At 46.3% G+C, this 26,187-nt stretch overlaps 1 protein-coding gene across 5 annotated transcripts in view; it reads right to left on the reverse strand.

The window, feature by feature from the left end:
• LOC119449227 (putative phosphoenolpyruvate synthase) overlaps window positions 1-26,187 on the reverse strand; it is a 614,437-nt gene that overhangs the window by 500,960 nt on the left and 87,290 nt on the right. For all 5 annotated transcript variants that reach the window (XR_007466614.1, XR_007466613.1, XR_007466615.1 and 2 more), the window contains exons 5-7: window positions 13,722-13,832; window positions 13,248-13,360; window positions 2,196-2,248 (exon numbers count right to left, since the gene is read on the reverse strand). Coding sequence is in view for 2 of the 5 variants with exons in the window: in XM_049666356.1 (XP_049522313.1) it covers window positions 2,196-2,248; window positions 13,248-13,360; window positions 13,722-13,832 (277 nt within the window). In the remaining 3 variants the exon portion in view is untranslated. The remainder of the gene's footprint in view (window positions 1-2,195; window positions 2,249-13,247; window positions 13,361-13,721; window positions 13,833-26,187) is intronic.

Consider the following 26,187-nt stretch of genomic DNA (forward strand, 5'->3'; position numbering starts at 1 on the left):
CATGCTGCAGTCAAGATATCGTTTTGACAGGAGCATGCGAATAACAGGTTTACTGAAGCGATGCCATAGCCATTTTCCTATAGGCTAAGTTAAATGTTACGGTACATGTGGTTTCGATGAATTTTTATAGACATGCTGAAATTCCAGCTGATAACGCGAATTAGAATGGCCACCAGTGTTTGTTAATGCTACGCTGCTATTGGCAATTTCCAACGAGCCAAGCAATAAGCTGCATTTTATTGCAATTTCTGCTTCGCAACGCAGCGACCCGAACTGAACAAAAACAAAAGCCCACTGACGAATCAGAGTCCTCGAAAGCTAACGAACAGTTGGCAGGCAATGAAGCGACAACCATACCTATCACTGTGAGGAGTGAATGAGACCGCCAAAACGGCAACACTAGATAATACAACGTTGCTAACTGTTACCGTTACTCTGTAATTATATTAATAAACTTCCAGTCTGCGCTCGTAAACAAAGCAATTTTCACACTTCACCCGAAAGTGAGAATGGTACAAGCGCGAAAACAAACATTTGTCCTAGACACGCGCACAGACCAAAGCTTGATACAGGCGGTAATATCTATATAAATACATGAACGACGTTAATATGGAGCGAAGGAGAGTTACATCGCATATTCTAGGTCTTTTTAGAATTCGCCTGCCATGGCCCACAGGCAGCAGCCACTGGAGTCGGCGGCGTATAGCAGATTTCGCTCGTGGCACTGCGAAAATTGCGTTACTATTTTCGTTGCGGTTGCGACAGTTCGGCACGCAACACCCCGTAATACTGCAAGCGCTGTCAATACGTCATATAACATTGGTTCTAGAATTCACCCGAGAATACACTTGTGATCACACGTCTCTCGACCAGCAGTACCGAAGAAACAGCAGAAATAATAATAACAGCGCCGATGTCAATTGTGCTTGGCCTGCCGGAACCCGCGGAGAGTTGGCGTCGCCTGCGAAGTGTTGGCTTCTCCGCAGCGCAGCGAAACCACTTTTGACCACGTGATGGCGCTCGACGAGTAGTGGTGCTGGAATCACTGGAGGCGGAGCGAGCGGCGCGCGGAAAACATTGGCGCAACTCTGGCTCCCTGAAGGGGGCCTATACAGTAACTCGATCTATGCAGTAGCTCCGCCGCATGGCCCTAAGGGAGGGTCCGCTCTTTACCTATGTGTTTCTCTATGCTTCTCATCTCTCGTCACGTTATGCTCCTAGCAGACGACGTGCTCGTAATCAAAATTATTGACGGGAGCGTGTCGTCCTTTTGACGTCACCAAAATCGACGAACTCCCCGGGCGAGTTCACCGCTTGATGATTGGCTGCTGTCTCCCTCCCGTTCTCAGAAATTTTGCGTACTGCCACGCAGCCACTGAACAGATCGCATGAAGACTTATGTGAAGCGGAGGCTACGTCGCTTGCAGTGAATGCATTATCAGCCATGTCTGAGTGCAAGCATGACCGCATTTCGATGGGGGCGAAATGCGAAGGCACCCGTGTACTTAGATTTAGCTGCATGTTAAGGAACCCCAGGAGGTAGAAATTATTCCGGAGTCCCCCATACGGCGTGCCTCATAATCATATCGTGGTTCTGGCACGTAAAACCCCATAATGGTTTTAAGCGCAAGCATGGGAAAATGCCAGATGGTGGCCCCTAATGTTTACTGAATTGTCGCGCAATCCTCCACGCAGGTTACTCGTAGAACACGCGATGTGTCAGATTTCCGAGCAAACATTTTGTATTCCTTTATCTATGCGCATTTCATGCGTTGCTCGTTTTTGCAAGTGATTAACTCTCGAAGAACTTTTTTCTGCACAGAACACAGGTGCTCTTCTACGAAGACGCGTTATTGATCGGATAAGCCCAAGTTAGACATGCAAACGCGATTATTGCTTGCGTTTTCGATGACAGCGTCCGTTTCTAACGAGAACGGAGCTGCATACCACCTTCGGTCAACATACCTCTCTACTTAGGACAGAAGGAGATGCATCTAAATCCGCTGCATTGGTTCCGATACATTTCCGAACTTCTTCATGATCTCCTTGAGGTTTTCATTGTCAAACCGTGAAAGGCCTTTAACCCGTTACATTCTTCATCCTTGAATACTGTTTACCAAGATGGATACATTATATACGCCACGGGTTCGAAGTAATGTCCCGTAAGTCAGAAGCTCAGTACGCGCAGCTCTTACCTCTAGGAATCCAAAGTGGTGATCCTCGACATGCGGTCTGTCAACGACGCAACCTGCACAAAAGTAAGTTCCTCTGTATGTCAATTCACTTATCATATAGACACGTGTACTTGTTTATCTTTCACCGGTGACCGCTTTTGACCGGCTACCAAATGTTAAACGTTATCGCTAGGCGCAGCACGCGCCTATATGTACAGGAAGTTTCTCGAACGTTATCGATGCTTCTATCCGTTGTCAGTTGTCACCGACGCTTATGTAATCTGATTGTATGAGCGACACGAATTGTCTAATACTTTCTCGAAGACACGCGGGCACCAGGGATTACTATGGAACCTTCGATTACTCATGTATAAAAGACAACGCGTTTCCCCGCTGACAGATTTCGATGATCGCCGACTGTGTTCGGCGCTATCGTTGTGCTTCGAGTGCAACTTGCTTTTGTGGGCACAGGTTCGCCCAATAAAAAGTCTGTTTCATCATTCCTTGTTTTGCGACTTTTTCTTCACCGTCACTACTACGTGACAATACGATTTTTTGGGTCAATGACTCGAGGCTTCTGCCCAAGAAACGGTAAGTGCGATTTGTGGCTCCAAAGGCCGCATTAAAACTGAGTCGACATGCTGAAAATGTTAGAGGGATGGTGGGGCGAGTCAAGATGCCGTAATGCAGATTTGCCTGCATTGTCCTTGGCACTCATTTACAAATTTGACACGTGCCGGTGTGGTAAAAGCAAAGCGAAAAAAAAAAAACTTAAATTCACGAGAACTGAAATTTTGATCCAGTGTTAAAAAATACGGCAGGTGGAAAGTATACATATCCGGCCCACCATCGTAGCCAATGCATAGCTCTCCTCAAATAAATTTTCTTAATAATGTTTAAGATTGACCTTAAATTAACAGCATTCCGCATGCAGCTGACTGCTTTGGCGGTTCGGTCACGGCTTACTGGCATTAGAATCGGATTGGATGGTGCAATTAGAAGCGGTATTAATCAGTTCACGAAATCGGGCAGGTTTTATTAGTAGGTGATGTGAATGCGCACAGCATATTCTGAGTGCAACGGTTCTGTAGTGCTGGATCTGCGCGATGGACAGAACCGTGTAGTAGTTAACAGGGAGAATCAGTGTCATGGACAGGTAAAGTAGCGATGCGGAAACAGGCAGTCATGTATCCACTAAGCCATAGACTCAGAAACAGTCTGCTAATGACTAGACCAAATGATTATAGCTGAACATAGAAATAATAGCCTTGTTAACGATCATAAATGTTTAACCTTAAAATTTTAAAAATAAATAACGTCAATTACGAACAAATAGTATCAGGATTTATAAAAAGGACTGAAAAGCAAATAACAGAGATCACAAGAAAACATATATCGTAATTGAAGATTGTATTGTGCTTTGTATTTAACTGACGGAACAACTAAAAAGAATGAACATGAAAGAACAAAACGTGGACGTACGTACGCCCACTTCTTGCTCTTTCATGTTCGTTCTTTAATTCTTCCGTCAGTGTACTAGCAATTACAACTTCTTCCAAATATAAAATAATAAGTGATTCCAAGACCGCCATATTAAATTACGCTAAAGGACGCATTTCGCCAAAGGCGCGAAAAATCCTCCAGGCTGGTTTCCACGAAGACCAAGTCAGGGGAATACAAATCATCTGGGCACCAGCCCACTCTGGTCTGCCAGGCATCGCGAATGCGTATGACGCGGCTCGAGGTTTCGCATACCGAGACAACGTCACCAACACCAACACGGACACACTCGCAATCCGCCAGTCGGGCAGAGATAGGCTTGTTTCCTTTAGGGAAATGATAAATAATTGCAGGCTAGCCAGGGCTAGATACCGGGCAGCACATTGCTAGATAAACAAGTGGCAATCGGTGGCTTGGCGGCTAATACAAACCAACACATTCCCCAACCCCATTGCCTTCAGTCACTATCACCCAGGCGTATACACAAAAATATGTAAGCATTGTAACAACAGATCGGTCCTTCAACACATAATCCTGGCATGCCCAAAGAAACAATATAATAACAATAACAGGTCGGAAACACAACAACCGACTTTAATAAAAAGAGATGAGGAGCAATGGGAGACCGTTCTCCTCAGCTCGGACACGGATGTTCAAGCAAGACTTGTCCAAATGGCTGAAGACGCCGCCCCGGCCCAGGCGCTGCCGGCCACCGTCAACAGGAGGGATGGGGAAAGCTTCTAGTCATTACTTCCTCATCTAACCACATTTTGGGCGAAATAAAGTTTTCTCTCTGTCTTTCCGTCAGTGTAATACTAAGCGCAATACAATCATGAATGTCCACCAACCATCCCCGTTAATTCCTTTACTAATAGAGAATAAAATGGAGGCGTTTCCTACAATAGTCTGGGCATTTTAGAAACTGGTAGAAGTTATGCAGCAGGATATAGGACAGATACGTAAAAAAACACAAAAACTCTGGACTGGAAAGAGGAAACCGCATAACCGATGAAACAATGACACAAAGGAAGCTATAGAAGAGATTAAGGAGGCGTCTAGGGATCATCGAGAAGCCAAAAAGTTTGGTTTCGACGAAGAGATGCTCCTTATTAGGAACAAATACTGAGAAAAGGAAAGGGTTGCTAGTGAGCTCGTTCAAGAGAAAATTTAATGTTGAATGTTCGGTGCTTAACATTCGCAAAAGAGACAAAAGCACACACAAAAGAAATTCTGGAACCATGTAAAAGCACCCGAAGCTCCAACTAAATGTTCACCAACGGCTATACGGGATGAAGACGGTAACATCTTCGAAGAAGACGATGCGCTGCGGTACACCAGATACAGTAATACCCCGTTAACTCGAAGTCGTAAAAACTGCAAGAAATTTGCAGATAAGTGGAGTTTCGAGATAGTCAAATTCACGGAAATATAAGCATAATTACCGCGTAAAGCCAACATGACGCCTTTCCAATATGGCGCCGGTAACCGCCTACTTCCTCTCAAAAGCACAATGTACAAGGAGTGGTACTTTTAGCAGATCATTTTGCGATATTATGTGCGACCCAGCAACCAACTCGTCGGTCGTATATAGGCAACGGCGAACCTCGCACATATAAGCTCTAACGCAGATGCATGATGACACCGTGTTCGAAACCCAGTCACGCTAAAAATCTCGCGAACGTGCTCGGTTCCCCGGAGTTTCCGACCAAGGATAACCTCCACTGAGCGTAGTTCTGACCACTGACAACGCGCGAAAATTAACTGTACCGGATAAGCCACCGCTACAAAATCACGGCCCTTAAGTAAAGGAGTAGGGGGTGGGTACATACCGGATATTACAAAACGCCAAAGCCACGCCTGAGCGACGCCGCCTTCTAGATGAAGGCACATATCTTCAGGCCATTGTTCATCTATTGGCACTAGGTGGAGTCCAAATCTTGATGTTGACAGAGTTACTGTATATAGCTCCCGCAGGGAGCCATATATGGTAACTCTAGACGTCTACGGTGTGTTTCCGGCTTCCAAAATCCTTTTCTCTGTTTGCAGTAAGCTGAACAATGGCCTCAAGATCTGCATATCTCGGACGCGCCATGGCGCGCGTTGCGAGAAAACGCCGCGGGAAAGCACTCGCCACCGCCCTGCTTTAAGGAGCTTTACCCTGCTCAGTAACGTGACAACCGCCAGCGCAGCCAAGCTGCCTCTAAGCACGGGGCATTGAGGCTTTGCCGTACGTGGCTGGCGTGTTCACAAGTGGCGTCGCGCTCGCCTCTGGTCGACGCTACTCTTTCTCGCGCTCTTTGCACGCGTCAGCGGTCGTAGCGACGCTCCGCCCGCGTAAACAATGGGATCCGCCGGCCGAGAACTTTTGGCGCCAACACAGCTACGCAGAAAAGTACAAAAAACGTTTCGGTGCTGTCTTTTTTTCAGCATTTTCGCAGTCTAGATTTCGAGATATCCGGAGTTTGGCGCAGTGGCGTTTCGAGATAAGGGGTAAAAAACCCATGGAGTTTACACTGTGCCAGGAAGAAAAGTCGACCTATCCGATAATTCGAGATATCACAGCTTTACGTTATTAGAGATAACTTCGACACAAAAGCAAGTGTTTGTTAGACTCAAACCGATCCAGTAACAACAGTGAAGCCTAAGATCAATATTACAGCGAAGATGTCTAGGGCTAGGGTTCCATGCATTCTTCGTGGCTGTCAACAGATCTGCGTTTGCAAAAACTCAGCTCCCGAATTTGATGCAATATCGCTTCATTCTATGCACAAGCTTATACGTCTCATCGCTTGGATATATGCATTTTCAGGTGATTTGTTATCAATCGGCGCCATTTTCAAGATCAGTAGACTCTCATATAGATAATAAGGGTTTCTCAAAGTTTTGGCGGTGTGCGACCCTCGTCCGCCATGTGTACGCTCACACCGCCCTCTCTTTGTCGTCGTTCCAGGCACTTGCGGGCATATTTTCCTTCTGCTCTCCCGGCGTGGCGGTCCCGCCGCACGTGTATACTTTCCGCCGGCTCCCCGAGGTGGCGGTAGTATTCCACGCGAATGTATGCCGCCGATCAAGATCATTGATCAAAATAAAAGTGCGTGTACTTGTGTCTTTCTTCGGGATAACCGCCATCGCCGCTGAAGAGAAATAAAATTTGTTCGTACCTTTGATCTCAATTCTCTGTCCCCTACACTGCTTCGCTGGTAATCCACCTTCACAGCAGTGGAATGGCGCGTGCTTTTTTATTTAACATAAAAACTTTCACTGAGAAAAAGCAGAAGAAAATGTATCTAATAACACGACTGCAGAAGCCGATGAAATCCCAACACAGTAAATCGAAAACCTCGGTTCAAAGAACGAGGCACTACTGCCTAATGCCATAGAGCAACGAAGAAAATTCGGGTTGAATGGTGTGACAGCAAGATGAATCTAATCCACAAAGGCAACGGTGATAAGGATAAGATGAGCTCGTACTGGCCAGTAACAGTAACGTAGGTGATGTACAGGATACCAATGCCAGCGTGAAAATTAGAACAGTTGAAGTGAGTGGAGAAAAATGATGTACTGGGTCAACGACAAATTGGGTTCAGACCAGGCAGACCCTTACAGGATAATACAGGTATGTTTTACTAACGCAGTGCATAGAGATTTCGATAGCACAGTAGAGTATATTATACTATATACACAGATAGTATTTACAGATATTAAAGGAGCCTACGACAACGTAAACAGGAAATTTTTATGCGATTTTCTCAAGCACGAAGGCATAGATAACGATTTCCTGGTGGTGATGAGGGAGATATATAGAGACAACCGAGTACAATGGGAAGGCTGGAAATGTAATGAAGTGGAGCAAGTTCACCAAGGATCAGACCAAAGATATCCTCTGCTTCTACTGTTGTTCACGCGTTTTGTTAAGGGCATAGAAAGACGACTGGAAGACAGTGAATTAGAGTTTGATTTCTTCTACTGGCGTAAAGGACAAATGTTGCAACAGAAGGTCACCCAACTGATGTATGCGGACGACGTAGTGCTACTAGCGGACAATGCAAGAGATTTAGAAACATTTAGAAATATCTATGGCAACGCAGCAACAAATCTAGGCCTCAAGTTTAGCACAGAGAAATCGGCAATTATGATCTTCATTGAAGACACGAGTAATTACGTGGTGTCAATTCAAACGCAAGTCATAGCCAAAGTCAAGCAATTTATATACATCGGCGTATACATAAAGAAAGGAACGACTTACTTATTCACCCACCAAGATAATATGAAAATAAAGGGGAAGCGGAATGCAGCAATAATAAAGCATATATCCCTTTGGGGAGACAATAAATATGAGGTGCTGCGTGGAATCTGGAAAGGAGTAATGGTGGCAGCCCTACGGTACGCAAATACCATTCTATGCTTCAAATCGGATATTCTGTCGGGGTTAGACGATAAGCAAATATCGGTAAGCCGGTTGGCTTTGGGAGCCCACGGTAAAACCACAAATGAGGCTGTGCAGGTTGACATGGGTCGGGCCTCTTTTGAAGTCAGAGAAGCGCAGAGCAAACTTAGTATTGAAGAAAGACTGAGGAATATGGATGAAAATAAATGGCCGGCTAAAGTACACGAGAACCTCTACCTGAAATCCGCGGACACAGAATGGAGGATGAGGTTAAAAAAGTTCACCACAAAGTACAGGGTAAGTGAATGTGTAAAAACACAACCAGGAGTCGTAACAAAGAAAGAAAGAGAAACGGAGACAGTGATTGGTTGCAAAGAATGGAAACAAAGTTTACAAGAATGAGACGAAAGAATTTCGAAGGGAAAATCTGCACGATAACCTGGAAGGAATTGCCTTGCTACTTGAAGCTTTAGCTGGTTGCATAAGGACAAAAACATGCCGGTGCTAATATTCGCAAGATGAGGCATGTCCATGTGCATACTGCAGCACATCCTTTTTTAATGCGAAGAGACAAACCCAACGATACTCGTACGTAAAGTACACCGTCTAGAAGCGCTTCTATTTAAAGTGGATGGAATCATCAACCGGTCAGTAGTCGTGATAAGCAAGAGACGTTGAGAGTAATGGTGGAAAAGAAGCATTGAAGATATTGATACGACCAGATCCGTTACAGGTATAGATAGTGGTACAAGGTGGATAGAGAAGTATTGGGGGAGGAAAAAAAGAACACTGCCCAAGCACTCCGTACAGATAGTTAACCAGCGAAGCTGAAACGTGCGGCCCCGGTGTTTAGCAGTGGGTTAATCTCGACGCTGTATTGAAGCGTTTCTCAATTATTCGTTACATGCTTGTGTTTCTAGTGGAACGCAAGCGCCAATGGCGGGAGGATGCTGCTATCCACGACGCCGAGCTAACTCGAGATATCGAACGCGTGCGCCAACGGCGATCCGAGGAGGCGGCGTTGCGGGCAGAGCAGCGTCAACGTGGCAATGGCGGGAACGCGTTCGCCGGGGCCAACGCCCTCTTTCGGGGGGAGTTCCTTGAGTGGAACTTTGGCTTCGGCTGCGACGAAGCGTCCACGTTGAACGGCCTCGGGACTCTACTATCAATACACTAAGCGCAGCGCTGGAAATTGCGGTTAAAAATGTAGCAGTTTCACCCGAAAGACGAAGCATCAATTGCGATAGCAACTTAGTCGAGAGCTATACAAAGTTAGGATAGTAGTTTTTTCAGCTGTATAAACTTGGACATGCAGCAGCACCAGCAACGCGCAGAACTGTTGTCGACGCCGTCGCGATTTTCTCCGCGTTTGCACGATCGCGCCTGGCGTTGGTGCCTGTTGCCAGGGCCTCTGGGGGCGGCTCGGAGGTTTTCGACGAGATCAGAACGAGAAACTCGTCGAGCAGCGTCGGAGGTCTTCACCACCTTCTCGCCTCGCAACGTTTTTATATATATAACCACCATCATCATATAAATACGCATTTGGTGCCGAAGCTAAACGTCCCCTCCCCGCCCCCCATCCCGTCCCCCCACGACCTTTCGCGCGACGGAAGAAGTCGCGTTTGCTCTCTCTATATATATGGTGATTGTAAAGGAGGAAATAGACGCTTAATTCTGCAGCCCTTCAGCGAGCACGTCGACGAACATGCGTTTGTTCTCCGCGGTGCTTTCGCTTCCCGTGAAAGCGCGCGTCCCTCGCGCCCTTTCACTCGCACATACAGCGTCCGGCGCGCGGTGACTATTTCATCGCCGTTGACGTCATACGGAACCTCACGGCGACGGCGGCGGCGACTCCGACGGCATAAGTCCTCTTTGAGTGTCCATATAATTGCTATCGCAATAAAGAAGGTTGTAGTTTCGCACGAAAGGCGAAGCATCGATTGCGATAGCAAATTAGTAGACAGCTATACGAAGTACGGATGGCAGTTTGATTGGCCGTATAAACGTGCAAACATTCGTTTACTAACTAAATTACCAATCATAGTGTCACGCGTGTACAAGCAAACATGAAAACAACTTACTCGCTGACAGAAGGGCCTCGCTGTCAAAACGCTTTAGTGATTAAGCGCGGCAGCCGCAGCGAGCGCATTGACTCTGGTGCTGCCTCTCGCTTCAACGCGAACTATGCGGCAAAAACAGAACACGTCGCACGTCGCTTTCAAGATAAGGCTCGCGCCGGCGTTCCATACGCAGCAGCCACCAGAATAGAACGCCTCCTCCCCCTCCCTCACATCCCGCCGGGTGCCTTGCGCGCGACGGAAGATCGCTTTCAAGATAGCGCCCGCGCCGCCGCGCCATACGCAGCAGTCACCGGAGTAGAACGCCCCCACCTCCACTTCCCCTGGTTCCATGCGCGCGACGCAAGAAGGCGCGCTTCCTCCTCGCTTTCCTCCCTTGCCTGCTAGAGATTGAGCCACCATCGGCGGCTCACCTTCGCAAGCTTTCACTCGCACATACAGCATACGACGCGCGGCGACAATGTTATCGCCCTTGGACTTTACACGGAGCGTCCAGGCGACGCCGACGGCAGAAATGCGTCTCGAGTGTCCATATAATTGATACCGCAATAAAAAAAGATTAAGTATATGTATGCAACCTTGTAAATATACGACAAGCATTAACAAATCCTGACTGAGAGTTTACCACTGTCGTTCAAAAAAAAGTGTACAATAATTGCATTCTACCGGTGCTAGCATCATCATCGTCATCGTCATCAGTCTATTTATGTCCACTGCAGGACGAAGGCCTCTCCCTGTGATCTCCAATCTCGAGAACAAGTTAAGGACCGCACAAAGAGCGAAGGAACGAAAAATGTTAGGCCTAACGTTAGGAGACAGGAAGAGAGCGGTGTGGATCAGAGAGCAAACGGAGATAGCCGATATTGTAGTTGACATTGAGAGGACCAAATGGAGCTGGGCAGGCCAAATGGGTTCTGCAGTGGACATAACTATAGGCTGCTGCAGCCGATGATGATGGTGATAATGAAGAATGCTGCAGTGAGGTCGCATTAGTTAAACAAGTTTTCAGGAATACATCACTGATCGCCGAGGCGGACTGTAGGCTCAAAAACGCGAGCGTAATCGCCCGGGGTGCCCCGTACGCCTCAGCGCCGCAGAAACTCTAGAACTGCTAACTAAAATCATATGAGTAAATCTCACGGAACCGTTTCTCACGTAGAAGACGCCACGGCATGTTAAACAGACGGCACGTTCGCGAGAACAACCACTATAAACTGCCGTTGAGCGTATACCTGGCATACAACACAACGCGCTCGCACAAGCAAACATCTCTACACTCCATGGAGGGCGCCACTGCATATGCAATATGGCGGCGCCTTTGAAAAAAAAAATTTTCCGCCATCCCGCCCTGCGAACGTGAATGTATACGTGAATATACACACCATACGAACGTGAACGTGAATATATACCCCATACCGGCTTTATATATATATATATATATATATATATATTGTGAGCTAAAATGTTAATCTTTCATCTTCTTCACCTGTACATAATCATCCTCACTGTGCGCGTCGTCTTCGTTCAGCGCGTGGCTCAGCCAAATAAAGGCGACGAGACAACAGCTGTGCTGCTGCCTTACAATATATACATATATGTAGGGACGCGTCACCACGCTTTCATAGATAAAAGGGAGACCCTTCTAGCAACTCATTCAGTTCATTCTAGCACTGCCATGGGCAGACCACGGCAATTAAAGACACAAGACGGACAGCGTGAAGACAATTAATGCTCGACCATGTGTGGTGGCCACCATATATATATATATATATAATTAATGCTCGACCATGTGTGGTGGCCACCATATATATATATATATATATATATATATATATATACATACCCCATACCAGCTCGGCGAAAATATCTCACAGCTGGTATGGGGTATGTAGTATTGTGTTTACACCACGGCATTTTCCGACCAACGAGAAGTATACAGCTTAGCTGTAAAATGGTCTACACGAAACGCATCGAGGGCTTTCGCGGGCAAAGTACGCGTGGACAGCTCAAGCAACCAGAGAATTGTGTCTGCAACAACAGAGAGAAGCTTCTGAAGAGGACACGTTGAAACGCAGGCGAGTGCGTTGGCCCGCAACTTGTGCGAGCAAAAAAGCACATTGCTTTCGTTTGCCAAACACAAGATCGATGCTAAAAACAAATTTACAAGGGATATCGTCATTGTGTGCCTGGTATTCTTTGGAGTTGCTCATCTCTTAAAATACGACAGTCTTCCTTTCAAGGGTAGAGTATAAGTTATGATTACAAAGAGTGCTAGGCCCTTTATAATAATTCACCTAGTGGAGAGTTTCTGCCCCAATTTTTTTTCTTCTGCCTGAAGATCTTTCAGCGTAGCTCAATTTCCGAATTTATGTTGTTTCCTTTATCCACCCTAGGGCGGGGCATACCGTCACTGCGTTCGAATGTCTAGTCACTAGTTCCGATATTACAATTCCATGGGCTTTCACTGCAAATTGTTTCACGAATTGTTTAAAAAAAAACAGCGTCGCTTGCACTGGATGCGCAATGCTAAAGAGACAGAGGAGCTGATGGGTACCTACCTAGTCCTGGCTGTTGGGCTAGGCTAAGCACTACCAAGTCATCCCCAGCATTTTCCGGAATTTATCGCGAAGAGCGGCCTCTTCGGGAGCACGAACTATCTTTGGGCGTCCCATAGCTTCTACTGATCTATTGCCACCATGCACACGCTTACATAGCTGTTGCGTCCAGGTCAGCGCATGCGCAGATCCAATCGTTATCACGGCGCATGCGCAGATCTCGGCGCGGTGGCGGAAACCGGTTGCGCGCAGTGTCTTCCAGCTGCTGCCGAGCTGCTGTCGACGCCGCCCTTGTTTCCCCGGCGCGAACGCGGGAAACGCGTTCGCTGTCAGCGCATGCGCAGTACACAGGTGGTAGGTTGCGCCAGGTGTTCTAGCAGCTGCGGCGTCGCTGGTTGCCATGGCTACGGCGCGGCGGCCTTTTTGTGAAACACCATACTTTTTACGGCTAGCTTAAACAGCTTCGCTGTTAATATGCATCAAACATAACAATAATAAAGTTAAGAAATAAAGTATAAGAAACATTATTGAAATTATGAGCACTGGCCCCTACCTCGTGTTCGGACCTTGTAGCCCCAGAGGTGGACTTCTCTTGCTCGGTCTTCCAGTGTCACCTGACCGGTCATCATACCTGCCTGGTCATAGCTGTCCATTTCAGTTATGAATCTGTCAAACAGAAGAAAATGCATAGCGTATATTCATTTTAGTGGTGCTGAGATATATATACCACTTACGTATTTTCCGTGAGCCGAAGCCAATCGCTGATAAACTGCTTCTAAACATTAAGCTACAGTGAACTTCAGTCAGAAAAGTCAGTGTTTCTATATGGGGATGCATTTTGTGTCTGAACACCCTCTCTAACTTTGTGCATCGCTGTCGCACAAAGACAACATATGGTTTGTTGGGCGCAATCATTCTATTATAACGAGAGCTACTGAGCTGCTCACAAAGTGTTACGTCTTCAGATAAAACATGTGGAAACCTGCCCTCATCACGGCTATCGCACACGGCAACCTACACCACGTACCTGTCGATTTCGCAGAGCATGTCAACCATAGGCATTCTGGCCAGGCTTTCAGCCAGCAGAGAAGAAGCTGTTTCGGCAGGCTGCTCAAGAGTGTGTGACACTGTTGACCAGCTGCAATGAATGATGCGATACAATGGCTATGGTTAGAAAAACAAGGAAAAGCCAAAGACACGCTGCAGTTAGGACACCTGGTAGCTTGTCCCGGGCGATGAGGCATTGTCACACAACCGTCGCCACCACTGGAAGCACTGTAGCTCACGCAGTTTACTATAGGATAGCAGAGGCACCTCTTCCAACCAATAAAGCATGGCACAAAATGTGGAAAGAGCAAGGAGCGCAGCGATGGAAAGAGAAAATAGTGGACTCATTATAGATTTTAGAGCTAGGAATTGCATTTGGCTAAACAATTGCATCATAGTTCGTACCTCCGTTAAAGCTACTTCCCCAAATAAAAGTGAAATTTTATAAAGTGCACTGACAATGACCAAAAACAAAAAAAAGAAAAAAAGTCGCAGTTTCGTCCGAAAGACAAAGGATCAATTGCGATAGCAAATTAGTAGAGAGCTATACGGAGTAAGGATAGTAGTTTTATCGGCTGCATAAACTTGGACACATTCGCTTACTGACTGAATTAACAAGCATGGTGTAAGCGCGCACAAGCAAACATGAATAGATCCCACTCGATGACCGCAGACAACCACTGTCAAAACGCTGGCGTGAGTAAGCGCGACGGGAGCAGTGACCGTAGGTTCGTGCGGTCTATCGCTTCAATGGAAATGGAGCGGCGAAAGCAGAGCGCATACAAAGGTAAGAGCCGTGTGGAGATATCTTTCAAGATGCGGTGCGCGCGATGGCGCGCAGCCGCGCAAAGTACAAGTACGCTGTTGCTGGCAGAGTAGAAGCCGCACCCCCTCCCTTCCAGGCTGCCTTCCCGCTTTCCTCCTTTCGCGTGGGAGATAGAGTCGCCCGTTCCCCTCGCGCATGGTCGCAAGATACGCTTATTGTGCCATGGTGCCACAGCTAAACGTAGCACCAGTAGCCGAACACTCAACCTTGGCTAGTTGTTGCATTCTTTAATAGTGGCAGCGCACAAGAGACGAAGGATTGTCAAAGAAAGAATAGAGGCACTGAGTCGCAAATGAATTTTATTGGGAAAGCAACTATAGTAAGCGTAGGAAAGGCATGCATGCGCTTCGCAATGTGAAAACAAACTATTTGAACTATTTACGAATAAACATACTTGGCTAGCCATTGCGACAAACGATTAAAGATAGAATTCAGGCACGAGCATAAGCACAACGTCAATCGTTCTTGTGCCGCTGAGGTTTGTGTACATCGGTGTGTGATTACCAAGCCGTACTTTTATTTATTTGATTCCGCATAGCCTGGCGCATGATGTTTGTTTCTGTTTGCATACTAGATGCTTTCGTAATAAAAAAAGTCGCAGTTTCGATCGAAAGGCGAAGCATTGATTGCGATAGAAAATTGGTGGATAGCTATACAAAGTAAGGATAGCAGCTGTATCGGCTGTATAAGCTTGTAAACATAGGCACACTAACTAAATTAACAAGCATGGTGTCACGCGCGCACAAGCAAACATGAACGCATCTCACTCGATGACCGTGGAAACTCGCTGTCAAAACGCTGGGGTGAGTCGGCGCGGCAACTGCAGCCAGCAAATTCAGCTTCGTGCCGGCGCTCGCATCAACGCGACCTTAGCCGCGAAAACGCAGGGATGGCGGTCTCTCCCGCGCTGCAGATAGCTTTCAAGACACAGCCGCACGGGCGGGCGCTCGCGGCGCAGAACGCCCCCCCCCCCCCTCATCCCCTCGAGCCTTCCGGCCCGGCGAGAGCGCTCGGCCGCAGTGAAGTGCGGCCCCTCCACCACCCTACCCTACCTCCGGAACGCTGTGCGCGACTGGAAGACTGCGCGCTTCCTTCCGGCTTCCCGCCCTTGCGTGCGCGAACCGCGATTACCGGCTCACCGTCGCATGCTCTGACTCGGGTGCGACTGTTTTCACAACAAATCCTTGCAGGGGCGGGGCCTCGCCTCGATGACGTGTCACCATTTTCTTTTTCTTTTTTCCTCTCTGTTTGGCAGCGTGGTCGGTGCGGCGCCTCAATTCGGATCAGCTCGTTCCACGTGAGTGAGAAGTTGGCGCGCGTATCATATTCGCAGCGTGCGTTGTTTTGTTTCGCTTGTGAAAGCGCGGAATGCAGCGATGAGCGAGCCTCCTGACCGACAGAAGGTGATCGAAAAGTACCTCCAAGGGTTACATCATCGTGAAGACGGCTACTCACATGGCTACCTGAAGTCAGACGATGAGCTTAAGCTTTTTGAGAGGTCCTTGGCTGCCGTCAACGAGAGGTATGCTGTGCGGACATCGAGAGACCTGAGCAAGCCGTCTAAATGTAAGGATGTATCGACTGCTTCTTAATGTTTCGCTCTGCGCGTACATTTATCATTGAAAAACGCAGTAGTAATTTTAACCAGGGACTTGAACCAGGGTATGTGCGCTGAAGGGGCAGCCGCTAGCTCCTATTGTTCGTAATGTACTCAGCAGCAAAGCTGAAAAGTTAGGCTGACCTTTCAGATCGTCAGAAGAGGCGAATAATTAATGACGAACTGATCGTATTTGCGAGTCCTTTTTGTACGAGTACAACTATGTACGTGTTATAAAATCGTACGTACCTGTGGCTATGTTGTCTGAATAGTGTACGTTAAAACGACGATGGCATTTGTACTCAGGCTAACGAATGTTAAAATGACATTCACTGGCGCGATAATGAAGTTTTCAGAACGTCGCACTGTTTCTAGGTAGTGTAAACTGCTACAGGCAAAGTGCTGGCGAAAGTCGCTGAGATAGTGCAAGTCTGACACGGCGCCTCAAAGCGCGAGCTGTCCCGGGGAAAGAAGACTAGAATGTGGCACGCGGCGCACGCGCTGAGTTTTTCAGAGAGCTGGCTGCATCGGAACCAGAGGGTGCTTCAGCTCACGCTAATGAGGGACTTTCCACTGCATTTTAGAGCATAATATTTGAGAACATTAGCAGCGACGATGGAGTACCATACGACTTGATAATGCCGACTGGCCTGCACGGTGCATGGAGCGCCCGCATGGCGCGGTTTCACTGTGACCCGGAAGCGCGACACGCCCGGCTGTTGTTTTGCGAGTGCACGATATTTTTTATAGAAATGCAATGACGCCGAGCAGTGCTTAAAGTCAAAGGGGGAGGGGGGGGTATTTTTGCTGTACTAAAACAACACATGTTAATTTTGTTCCTATTTCACAATTGATTAGTTCGCTCTTGGTGACCAACCAGTTATTCTGGCGCGAGACTTGGCAAGACTGTGCAAACCAGCTATTATGTCGTGCGGAATGGCGATGCGCACTAGAGCGCGGCGTACTTAAAAGAAAGGGATCGAGACAACGACCAAAAAAAGGCTGAAATATATTTAAAAATACATTAACGTTTCGGCTCCCCCACGGAAGTCTTGTTCACAATGAAACATGCGGCAGAACTTGCGCCCTTTTTCGACGCAACGTGTCGTTTTTTCACGTCATTCCTGTGCTGTTGAAGTTTTTTCTTGAAGTTGCCGGTTTCTCCGGCGTAGACATAGTGACAGTCCGCACACGGAATGACGTACACCACACCTGGGAACTTGTCCTTTTCCAAAGGGTCTTTTACACACACGAGCTCGTGCCTGAGTTTCCGGGAGGGAACGTGTGCAGCCTGCACGTCATATGCGCGCAGAACTCGTGCAAGTGTCTCGCTTACGCCTGGAACGTAAAGTATCGCAGCCCGTTTTTTGGGGGGGTCCAGGGTGGGCGGGTAGAGCTCGGTGGTTTAATCGGAGATTTTTTTTTTCTTTGCGTGCTTGTTCACCGCAGCGATGGCCTAGCGGTAGAGCATCCGCCTCGTATGCGGGAGGTACCGAGTTCAAATCCCGGTGCAGCCGGGAACCCACCGGCTTTTCTAATAGGTAGAGATGTACCCTGGCCTGGTGCTCGGCTGTCGTGGGGGTCCACATCTCGAAAGAGGGCCCAATAGAGATTTCAGCTCTTGTCTCTGGGCGCCTCTTGTCCAACCACAGACGGCCTTGTAGACGAGCATCTGCCGCGGCTGTGGGAGGCAAGTACTGCCGGGTACCTACCGGTAAATTAGGTACAAGCGCGCTCCCGGCCTGGTGCTCGGCCATTATGGGACCTCAACGCTTGGAAAGGGGTGTTTGACCTCAACCCGAAGGTGCCCCCACCTCAATAGGTGCTTGGGGCGCCACATGGGAAATGACCGCCATGGGAGTGGCCCAGACATCACTTTTTTTCCGTGCTCACGTTGGTTTCGACGGGAATTCAGGGCGCAGGCTCCTTTCCCAAGCGCATCACCCCTGAAGAAAGCCGAACGCCAGGCCGGGGCACGCTTGTACCCATTTGAACCAGTGGGTGCCCGGCGGCAGTGGGAATCGAACCCATAGCCTCCCGCAGCCGAAGCGGGCGCTCTACCACTAGATGGCGATGGTTGCAACGAGCCGCCATTTTCTTGACATGTGGGCTTCCATGGAAGCTACCCTGCACTTTACTTCAAATTTTGCGTGACATAGCGCACGGCATTCATTGCCCAAAGGTGGGAGTGCAGATTTCTTGTCATCGTGCAAGTTCACGCTGTGGCATCGGACGCGCTGTGTCTCGTCGTAACGATGAACTCGCAACGCTCCGCGAAGAAACGTCGCGCAATGTTCGTTCACTCTCCGTAACACAGTCTCTGAGTGTCCGACGGGAAGCAAAATTAGTAAGTCAAATGATTTCTAAATGATGATGTCGAGCAATATTGTCTTGTCTGATAACTGTTGGACATGAACACATGGTGTCGCACGGAATTGCGAATGATTGCGAACCGCTCCTTTCTACGAGAACTTTGTAGCCTTGAACTCAATGACAAATTTTATATTACCCGTCATAAAGAAATATGGCGGGTGGTCACACCCAGAACAAATTATTCAAAGGAAAAGCTATCGTACACAATGCCAATGCTTCTAAATAAATATAATAATCTAGGCGTTTATGTCACGCAAATAACGGCCCAACAACTGAGAGACTTGTATGTACAGGATTTTTGAGTTGTTGGTTAAGTGTACTTCCTCTCAGTTAGTATGTATATAAAGTGTGTATATATGTTTGTCTATATGTGCGTATATATATGGGTATGCATATGAGTGTATGTGTATATGTGTATATACATATATGTGCTCAGCGGCGTCAACTTGTTTCATTTTTTCACCGTGAGAACTACATAAGCAACCTAATTATTTTTGGGCACCAGTGGCTCGTTATGCACACGCGTAGGTATGTGCGTGTATGTGGGTACATGTTGGTGTATGTATATATAATGCACATGTGTATACATGTATGAATTGTTGTTGCCGAATACTTTGTAAGGGGGCTGCGGGCCTCGTCAAGCTGCCTCTACTGGAGCAGCTTTTACTTGCAGCCTCCTCCACGAAGTTGATGTAAATAAAATTATTATTATTATTATTATTATTATTATTATTATTATTATTATTATTATTATTATATTCTGTGAAAAGGTTTCGCATGCGGCTATACATTACGACTGTGTGCTGGCAATAGTATTTTTCGTTCATTGAAACAAGTTTTGGTTGGTCAATTACATTAGTTGCATTACTCTAGAGGAATAAAAGTACGTGATGTTTGCTTGTAACCTCTGTGGAACTGTCATTTATTTCCATCCTATTCGCTCACCTTCCTAAGGAACCTACTGGAGCAATTGTCGTCAATAACAGCCTAATTATGATGACATTAAGACATACACCACTCCTATAGTTCAATGACCCGCTTCAGCTGAGGCGAGTCGCAAGTTCCCCTCAGCCTCAAAAGAAAAATAACTGCTGGCGCTGCGGTCGAAATGCCGGACGCTGATGAAATTCAAACATTCGCGCCAAACATCCTCAGATCGTGACGTCACTGCCATTTCCGGTTGTGACGTCACTTTTTATTTTTTTATTTTTTGCTAGCTGTTGTCCCCCCGATACGTAGATGGCGATGGTTGCAACGAGCCGCCATTTTCTTGACATGTGGGCTTCCATGGAAGCTACCCTACCAGTTTACATATACCTTGCCGCCGTAGTCTCAGCAGCCGTGCGGACCGAGTGATTGTGCAGTTTTGCTCCAGATTGCGGAACTTTGGAACCGTTGTGTTTACTGTTCTTTGTACTTACTTTTGTCAGGGCCAGCCGTGAAGTCTCTGACGCGTGTTTGTCTTTGAATTGAAGAGCGCAAACGGCCTTCCACGTCTTCTTGCTCACGTAAGTAGTAACATTACCTGCAGCGCTTTTTTAGGTTTAGGTATAGGGGCAAGTTCCGGAATGAAGGCGCCATTACTTTAATTGGAATGTATATTGTTTAAGAAGCATGTTTACGTCTGCGTACGTTTCTTTTATTGCTTGCGTTTCTAGATTTCGGAATCCATAAATGAACTTTTGTAACGTTCCGTTGCTTGGTGATCATTAGAGTGACATGTTGCCGGAGTTCAAAGGTTAAAGCTGTGTTATTTCTGTTAACACCTTGTGCTGTTATTTATAAACGTGTAGCCCTTTCATCCATGTGCATTATTTCTGCATCATTTCCCGCGTGTTACACGTTTCAAAGTTAACAAACTCGATGGGAGGAATGAACAGGGAACATCTGTCGTCTGTGCTGACCGTCCGCCATTGCTAGCTACCTGACTTATATCGCGCTATGTTGGTTCACCGTTCGCTTCGCTGCCTGCGTGCCGCACGCTTATAGTTGTAGGATCTGCGCATGGGCAAAAATTTGAAGCCCCGAACTGTGCCCTTCATACATGGACTTTCCCCTTTTTGCCCTTTTGCGCGTTCACGTTTTGCGCGGAATGATGAGCGTACTTCAATATTCTTCGCATAGCCTCGGGATTCTTCCATCGACGTTCTTGTACAGGATCGTTTGTAGAAGACGCGCCTTCTATTGCTATGCTTTTAACTATAAAGAAAACCCCGCACAAAATGCGTCCATGCGGATGAGACTTCCGACACCGAGGTACTGCCAACCACCGCGCACCTGGACATTATTATAATTACTTGGGCTGCCTGCGTTCTATGTCACTCTGCAAGAAACAAAATAAGGTCTACAGATCGCCGTAGTTAGAAGCGCCTGCCGGAATGTCTCATTGACGACAGTACTTGGCGAAGTCAATGAAGGCAAGTTACTTCCCATGCGGCAGTGAAAGCTTTCTCGTGTCATTATACTTTTGAGTTGCTCCGCTCACAGACGGCCTGCTTCTCACACAGATTCACCTTTGTGTGCACGGTGTTTCTTGTGTGTGTGTAACAAAAGCTGGTGAATTACAAATTAGGTGTTCGCTGCTTTCCGTGAGTTTTGCTTTTCTAGTTGGCAAGTACTCCCTTACAGTGAGGGGAATATCTTGTTTCGTGAAACACAAGCATCCCAAGCATGCGGCTTGTGTTTGGGCTGCCCATCTTAGAAATAAGTGTAGCTGCTGAACGTGAGCCAGTTGATCCAAATCAGCTTTGGCTTAACATCTTAATATGTTTAGACGAGATGAAAATTGGGCGCATTAGTTCTGTTTCGTGACCAGAGAGAGGCAGCGCATGGGCCCAGGGCCAAGCAGAACGAGATGACAAACATTTTGTCGTCTTGGCTTTTTATTTTAATGCGTTAGCATTAGTAGTGCCAAAGTGGAAAAAAGTGTGTGTGTGTGTGTGTGTTTGTGTGTAGTGCGACTGATGGTGTTCTCTGGACCGCTGTTAGTTGCACTTTCACTCCGGACCACTGTCAGGGGCAGGTGTTAAGTGAGCTTCCTGAACAGCACTTTGCAATGTGCTTAACACTGTGTAAGTTGTTGAATCCGTGCCTCGACTAGGGGCGACATAATGCATCCGCAATTTTCTTGCATTTGCCAATAAATTGCTACTTATTTTTTTGTCTAATCCATTACGTTGCTCCCTATCATGAATCCATCCCCCCCCCCCCCCACCCCAGGAAAGGAGCCATGCATGTTCTGGAAATTATACGGATTTATCCTGTTTTTCGGGATCGCCGCAGACACCGTCTTTTGTCCGATAGGAGTCTGCGTTTGTGCATTATCACTTTTGGTAAATGGTGAAAACGTAACGTGGTCCACCATACTTTGGCTTTTTCGCATCGTAACTCTTTGTGCGGCAACCGAAAATTGCGCTGGTTGGCATGATCGCAACACGAGCAGTACCATCAGATCAACAATGCAGGAGCGGCCAGCTCACTGTAGCAGCGCTAGCAGACCTAGCAATGGCGGACACGTTCGCTGAACAAACCAGAAATGACGCACATGCCAATTATGTAGCTTATTGGCGTATACTGCAGTCCTCTTATACGGCTATAGCAAGACTGGGAACCATTAATTAGCATACAGGCAAATTAACATGAACAATAGAAGAAAAAAAATACAAGTAAAGTAGTCTACATAGTAAAAAGTACTCTTTTACGGCGCCTAATAGCTCATTAATTCGCAAGGATCGATTAGTACAGGATAATTCCGGTGTTCTATTGCACATGAAAAAAATAAGTACTTGAACGTGTTATGAGCAAAAAATTGTATCTTCTAAGCATGGAAATTACGAGTAGAATTTCTGCAGCAAGTGTAATATGATTGCAGTCGCAAAAGCCTGAGACAGCGTTGAAGTGCAGATACTTTAGAGATTCATTGTGATAACGCAGCAGGTATGGCTGGAGGTTCAGTGACTGTGACTTTAATTATAGCAGATGAAACGAATAGATTTTCTTGCCATGATTCAAGTCAACTTATTTCACACTGTGTGTGCAATAAGTTGTTTGCTGAACCAAACGACGGAGGTGTATTCAAGAACAGGGAAAATGAATTTGGAATGCAAGAACAGCTTAGTATGACGTGGGGCTTTAGTTAAAAGTGGGGCGCAAGTAATCTAGTTTTTAAAGTGTTTTCTTGTTTACATGTACAGTGTGGTTAGACTGATAATGATTTTTTGCACAAATAGCTTCAAATACTTATATTGAAACACTCGTGTTGGTTTATTGACATTGAAAGAAAACAAGAAATGAACGAGTGACGTCTGTTAGTAAATGACATAATTGTTTTACTGCAATTATTGATCATAGAGCATACTTGATGATGTGACATCACATAGGACCTGCAGCGGTTTTCTTCTAATATTAACAAATAAATTAGGCCTACCTAATACTACTAATCTTTATTTTTTGCGCAGAGGCTCTCGATACTCCCAAGCAGTCTATCACTCAAGTATGAGCACTTGTGTTATATCCAGGGGCGTCTTCACTAAACATGGTAAGTGACAACATAGTGAGAGAAACGATTATTAATGGCCACTCAATTCTAGCAATACTGTGCACACATGTGGAGGCTTGATGTCTGATATTATGATGCAGAGCATCAGATTACAGTACACGAGCTCGGCAATAGGGGCGCATTTAGATACGAGTGGAATGGAAATGAACTTTTGAATAGTGTTGATGTGCAGATCAAGAGCATTAAGCTTTGTAATGCCTTCTCTTAGGCCAGTTATGGTTAGGGCTGGTACATCTCTGTGTCATGTTCAAGCCTAGTTCACAGTACTGCAAAATATATTTATGAAGTTTATGGTGTAGCCAATTTTCCAGCTACAACTTTCCCTGCATTTTTAATCATCTTTTAGGCTTCACCACAGTCCGTTTTGTAGACAGTAATGAGATCGACGCAGTCCCGCCACAAGTAAATGTCATTTATAAGGAGGTTTTTATGCATCTTGATTGCATCAAATATTTTATAAATTTTCTGTATTCGCAACCATAAGTTGAAAGACTACTTGTCTATAATCAGTTGAGAAAAATTAAACATTTGCTAAATGAGTAATAGCAAATAACGTAATGTTTTATTGAATGTGAAGAAGTAAAATGAGCCCAAGGAAGGTGACATGTTCAGTCAATAATGGCAGTGAAGTACTCTACAATTAAATTATAGTTGAAAGCCATACTCTCATAATATATAGTGCACTGTTGCCTTGTTTTGCGACTTCCACTTTTTATTTTCTTTGGTAACATTAGCAGGTAGTGCAGTTATTTACAGCATCTTTTTTTTCCGTAATGACAATTTTGCTGTCAATAAGTCAGCAACAAAATTTGAGGTTGCAGTGGTATTTTATTGTGCAAATCTGGGTAGCGATAATATTCTGTTGAAAAAAGAAACATTACAATATACAGTTGTAATAGCCACTACTAATACATTAGGCACATAGACGCTCCAAGTTTATCAGTATAACAATGAAGTGTGTGTTTTTTTTCACTTACTATCCGGGCTGCATGCAAGAGAGAAGGCGCGTGAGAGTGAGGACACAGATTATGTGCCCTCTACAGTTGAGAAATGGCCAGAGGGAAACGGCCATCAAAATGAAACTGCGGAGCGCCAAAATTCCAGGTAACTGCTATTTCGTATTATTACTGTTTTAGGAAATTTCCAGCGTGGGCACATGTAACGTAAGTAATGAGTCTCACAATGTGAAATCAGAGTATTGGATCATATAGACATTTGAAAAAAATTAACACTGGGTTTGTATAATTTAAGATTTTAATAACTTATGGCCTGAAATACTGTTTTTTCATCCAGCTAAGTAACTTTATCGAGAGTGCATGCTAGAAATTATGTGCAGCTCAAAGCAGTTTCCGTAGTTATGAACTACCAGTATGTCAAGACTCTGCATTAGGTGGTTCATTTACCTCTTCCAATTTTTTTCCCTAAATTAATACCGCACATTCATGTGCAGTAGTGAACCTTTAAAAGTTTGTTACACCGTTGTAGTTCTTTAAAATTCTATAAAACCCTTTTTCATGCTACAAGCGTTAATAGCAAGATAATGTAATTTCTTTACAAGTGCTTGAATATGTATTGCGGGCAGGGTTTCAAACAGGCAACTCATAGGTGTCTAACTGTCACATGTAAGAGGCCGCCGGTGGCGCGAAAAAGAAGAGGAGCACGCGATGCCTGGTGTTCGGAACGGCGCGAGCGCGCGAGGCGCACGAACCGAGGCATAGTCGAGAGATGAACGGCGCTGTCCGTTGAGTTTCAACGTGGCACCGGGTCAGGAAGGTCGCATCTCCAGCTACGTTCTGGCGACGGGAGACTTGGGGGTCTGGTTGAGTCCGCGACGCTGGCCGTCCAAGGTGTGGCCGTCGACCTCGGCAAGTTCGGGCGAGGCTCCTGGACGGGCTGCAGCTTCTCACGGCAGGACCAGGCACCCCAGAGAGGATCCCCCTTCCGCGGCAGACCGGCACGTTCGATTCTCCTCGGGACGCCACGTCGGCACTCACGAAGAGATTGCGACGCATCCCGACGCTAGGCCTATCCAGGTGGGCCTAAGCAACGCCGAGCGCCATCGCTGACGAGCTGACGAGCTCATCACCGACGAGCCGACGAGCTCACCGCCGACAAAAGAGACAACGCGAGGTGTCGGCACCTACGGCATCCTCGACGCTTCGGACGAGCCCGACACGGACGCGACAAGAACCTCAAGACGACGATCTGTAAGAGACGATCCCGTTTCCGATTTACGACGCAGTTAGGCCGGGGCCAAGGCGGCCAGACTTTGGCGAGCAAAAGCTAAGACTGACCGAGAGACTTTAAGGCGGAGCTAGGCTCCGGAAATGAGATAGTTGTTTTCTAGTAGTGTTGTATTCAGTTAGAGATTTGGATGTTCTTTTAAGTAAGCTTTTTCGCTGAGTTATGTCTAGTTTTGCGTGCCTTTAGTTGTTTAGTTGTGGTTTTAGTGTTGTGTGTCGCGTGTGTTCACCGTCCCTGTACATATTAAATCCTCGTTTGCTGTGCCGCCAGTCGTGTCTCTCCTCCATCGAGAGTAGCGCATGCACGCAACTCTCCACACTCCCAAGTAAAGGTGACACTAACATTTTAATGTTACTGTAACTGCTTAAAACAGTTTTGCTGCAAATGGTCGCGATTTCTCAAGGCTGCACTCATCTGCTGTCATTTTTTTGGTATCGCAAAATATTTGCTCAGTCTGAAATATGAAGCGTTTCTTGACATTGCCAAGTGTTCAATATGCTGGTGTTGCAGGTATATATGTATATGCTCAAGCCTTCACCATTTCTGAATGAGATATGTCGTCTGCGTGGTGTCTAGAGCATTCAATTCATGGTGCAATTCAAGAAAGACATTGCATATTTCAGACTGAACAACTATTTTGCGATTCCTTAAAATATGACAGTAGACGAGTGCAATCTTGGGGAATCGCAACTATTTGCAACAAAGCTGTTTCAGGCAGTTACAGTAACATTAAAATGTTACACGCCTTTGAGTTGCCTGTTTACCTGAAATACAATCTGTATTCCTTTCTTTGAATGCTAAGTGGTAACTACTTTGTAAATTTTGAGGAAGCTGCTGTCATCTACCAA

Source organism: Dermacentor silvarum, chromosome 4 (genome assembly GCF_013339745.2).
Source record: "Dermacentor silvarum isolate Dsil-2018 chromosome 4, BIME_Dsil_1.4, whole genome shotgun sequence".
Classification (NCBI taxonomy): Eukaryota; Metazoa; Arthropoda; class Arachnida; order Ixodida; family Ixodidae; genus Dermacentor; species Dermacentor silvarum.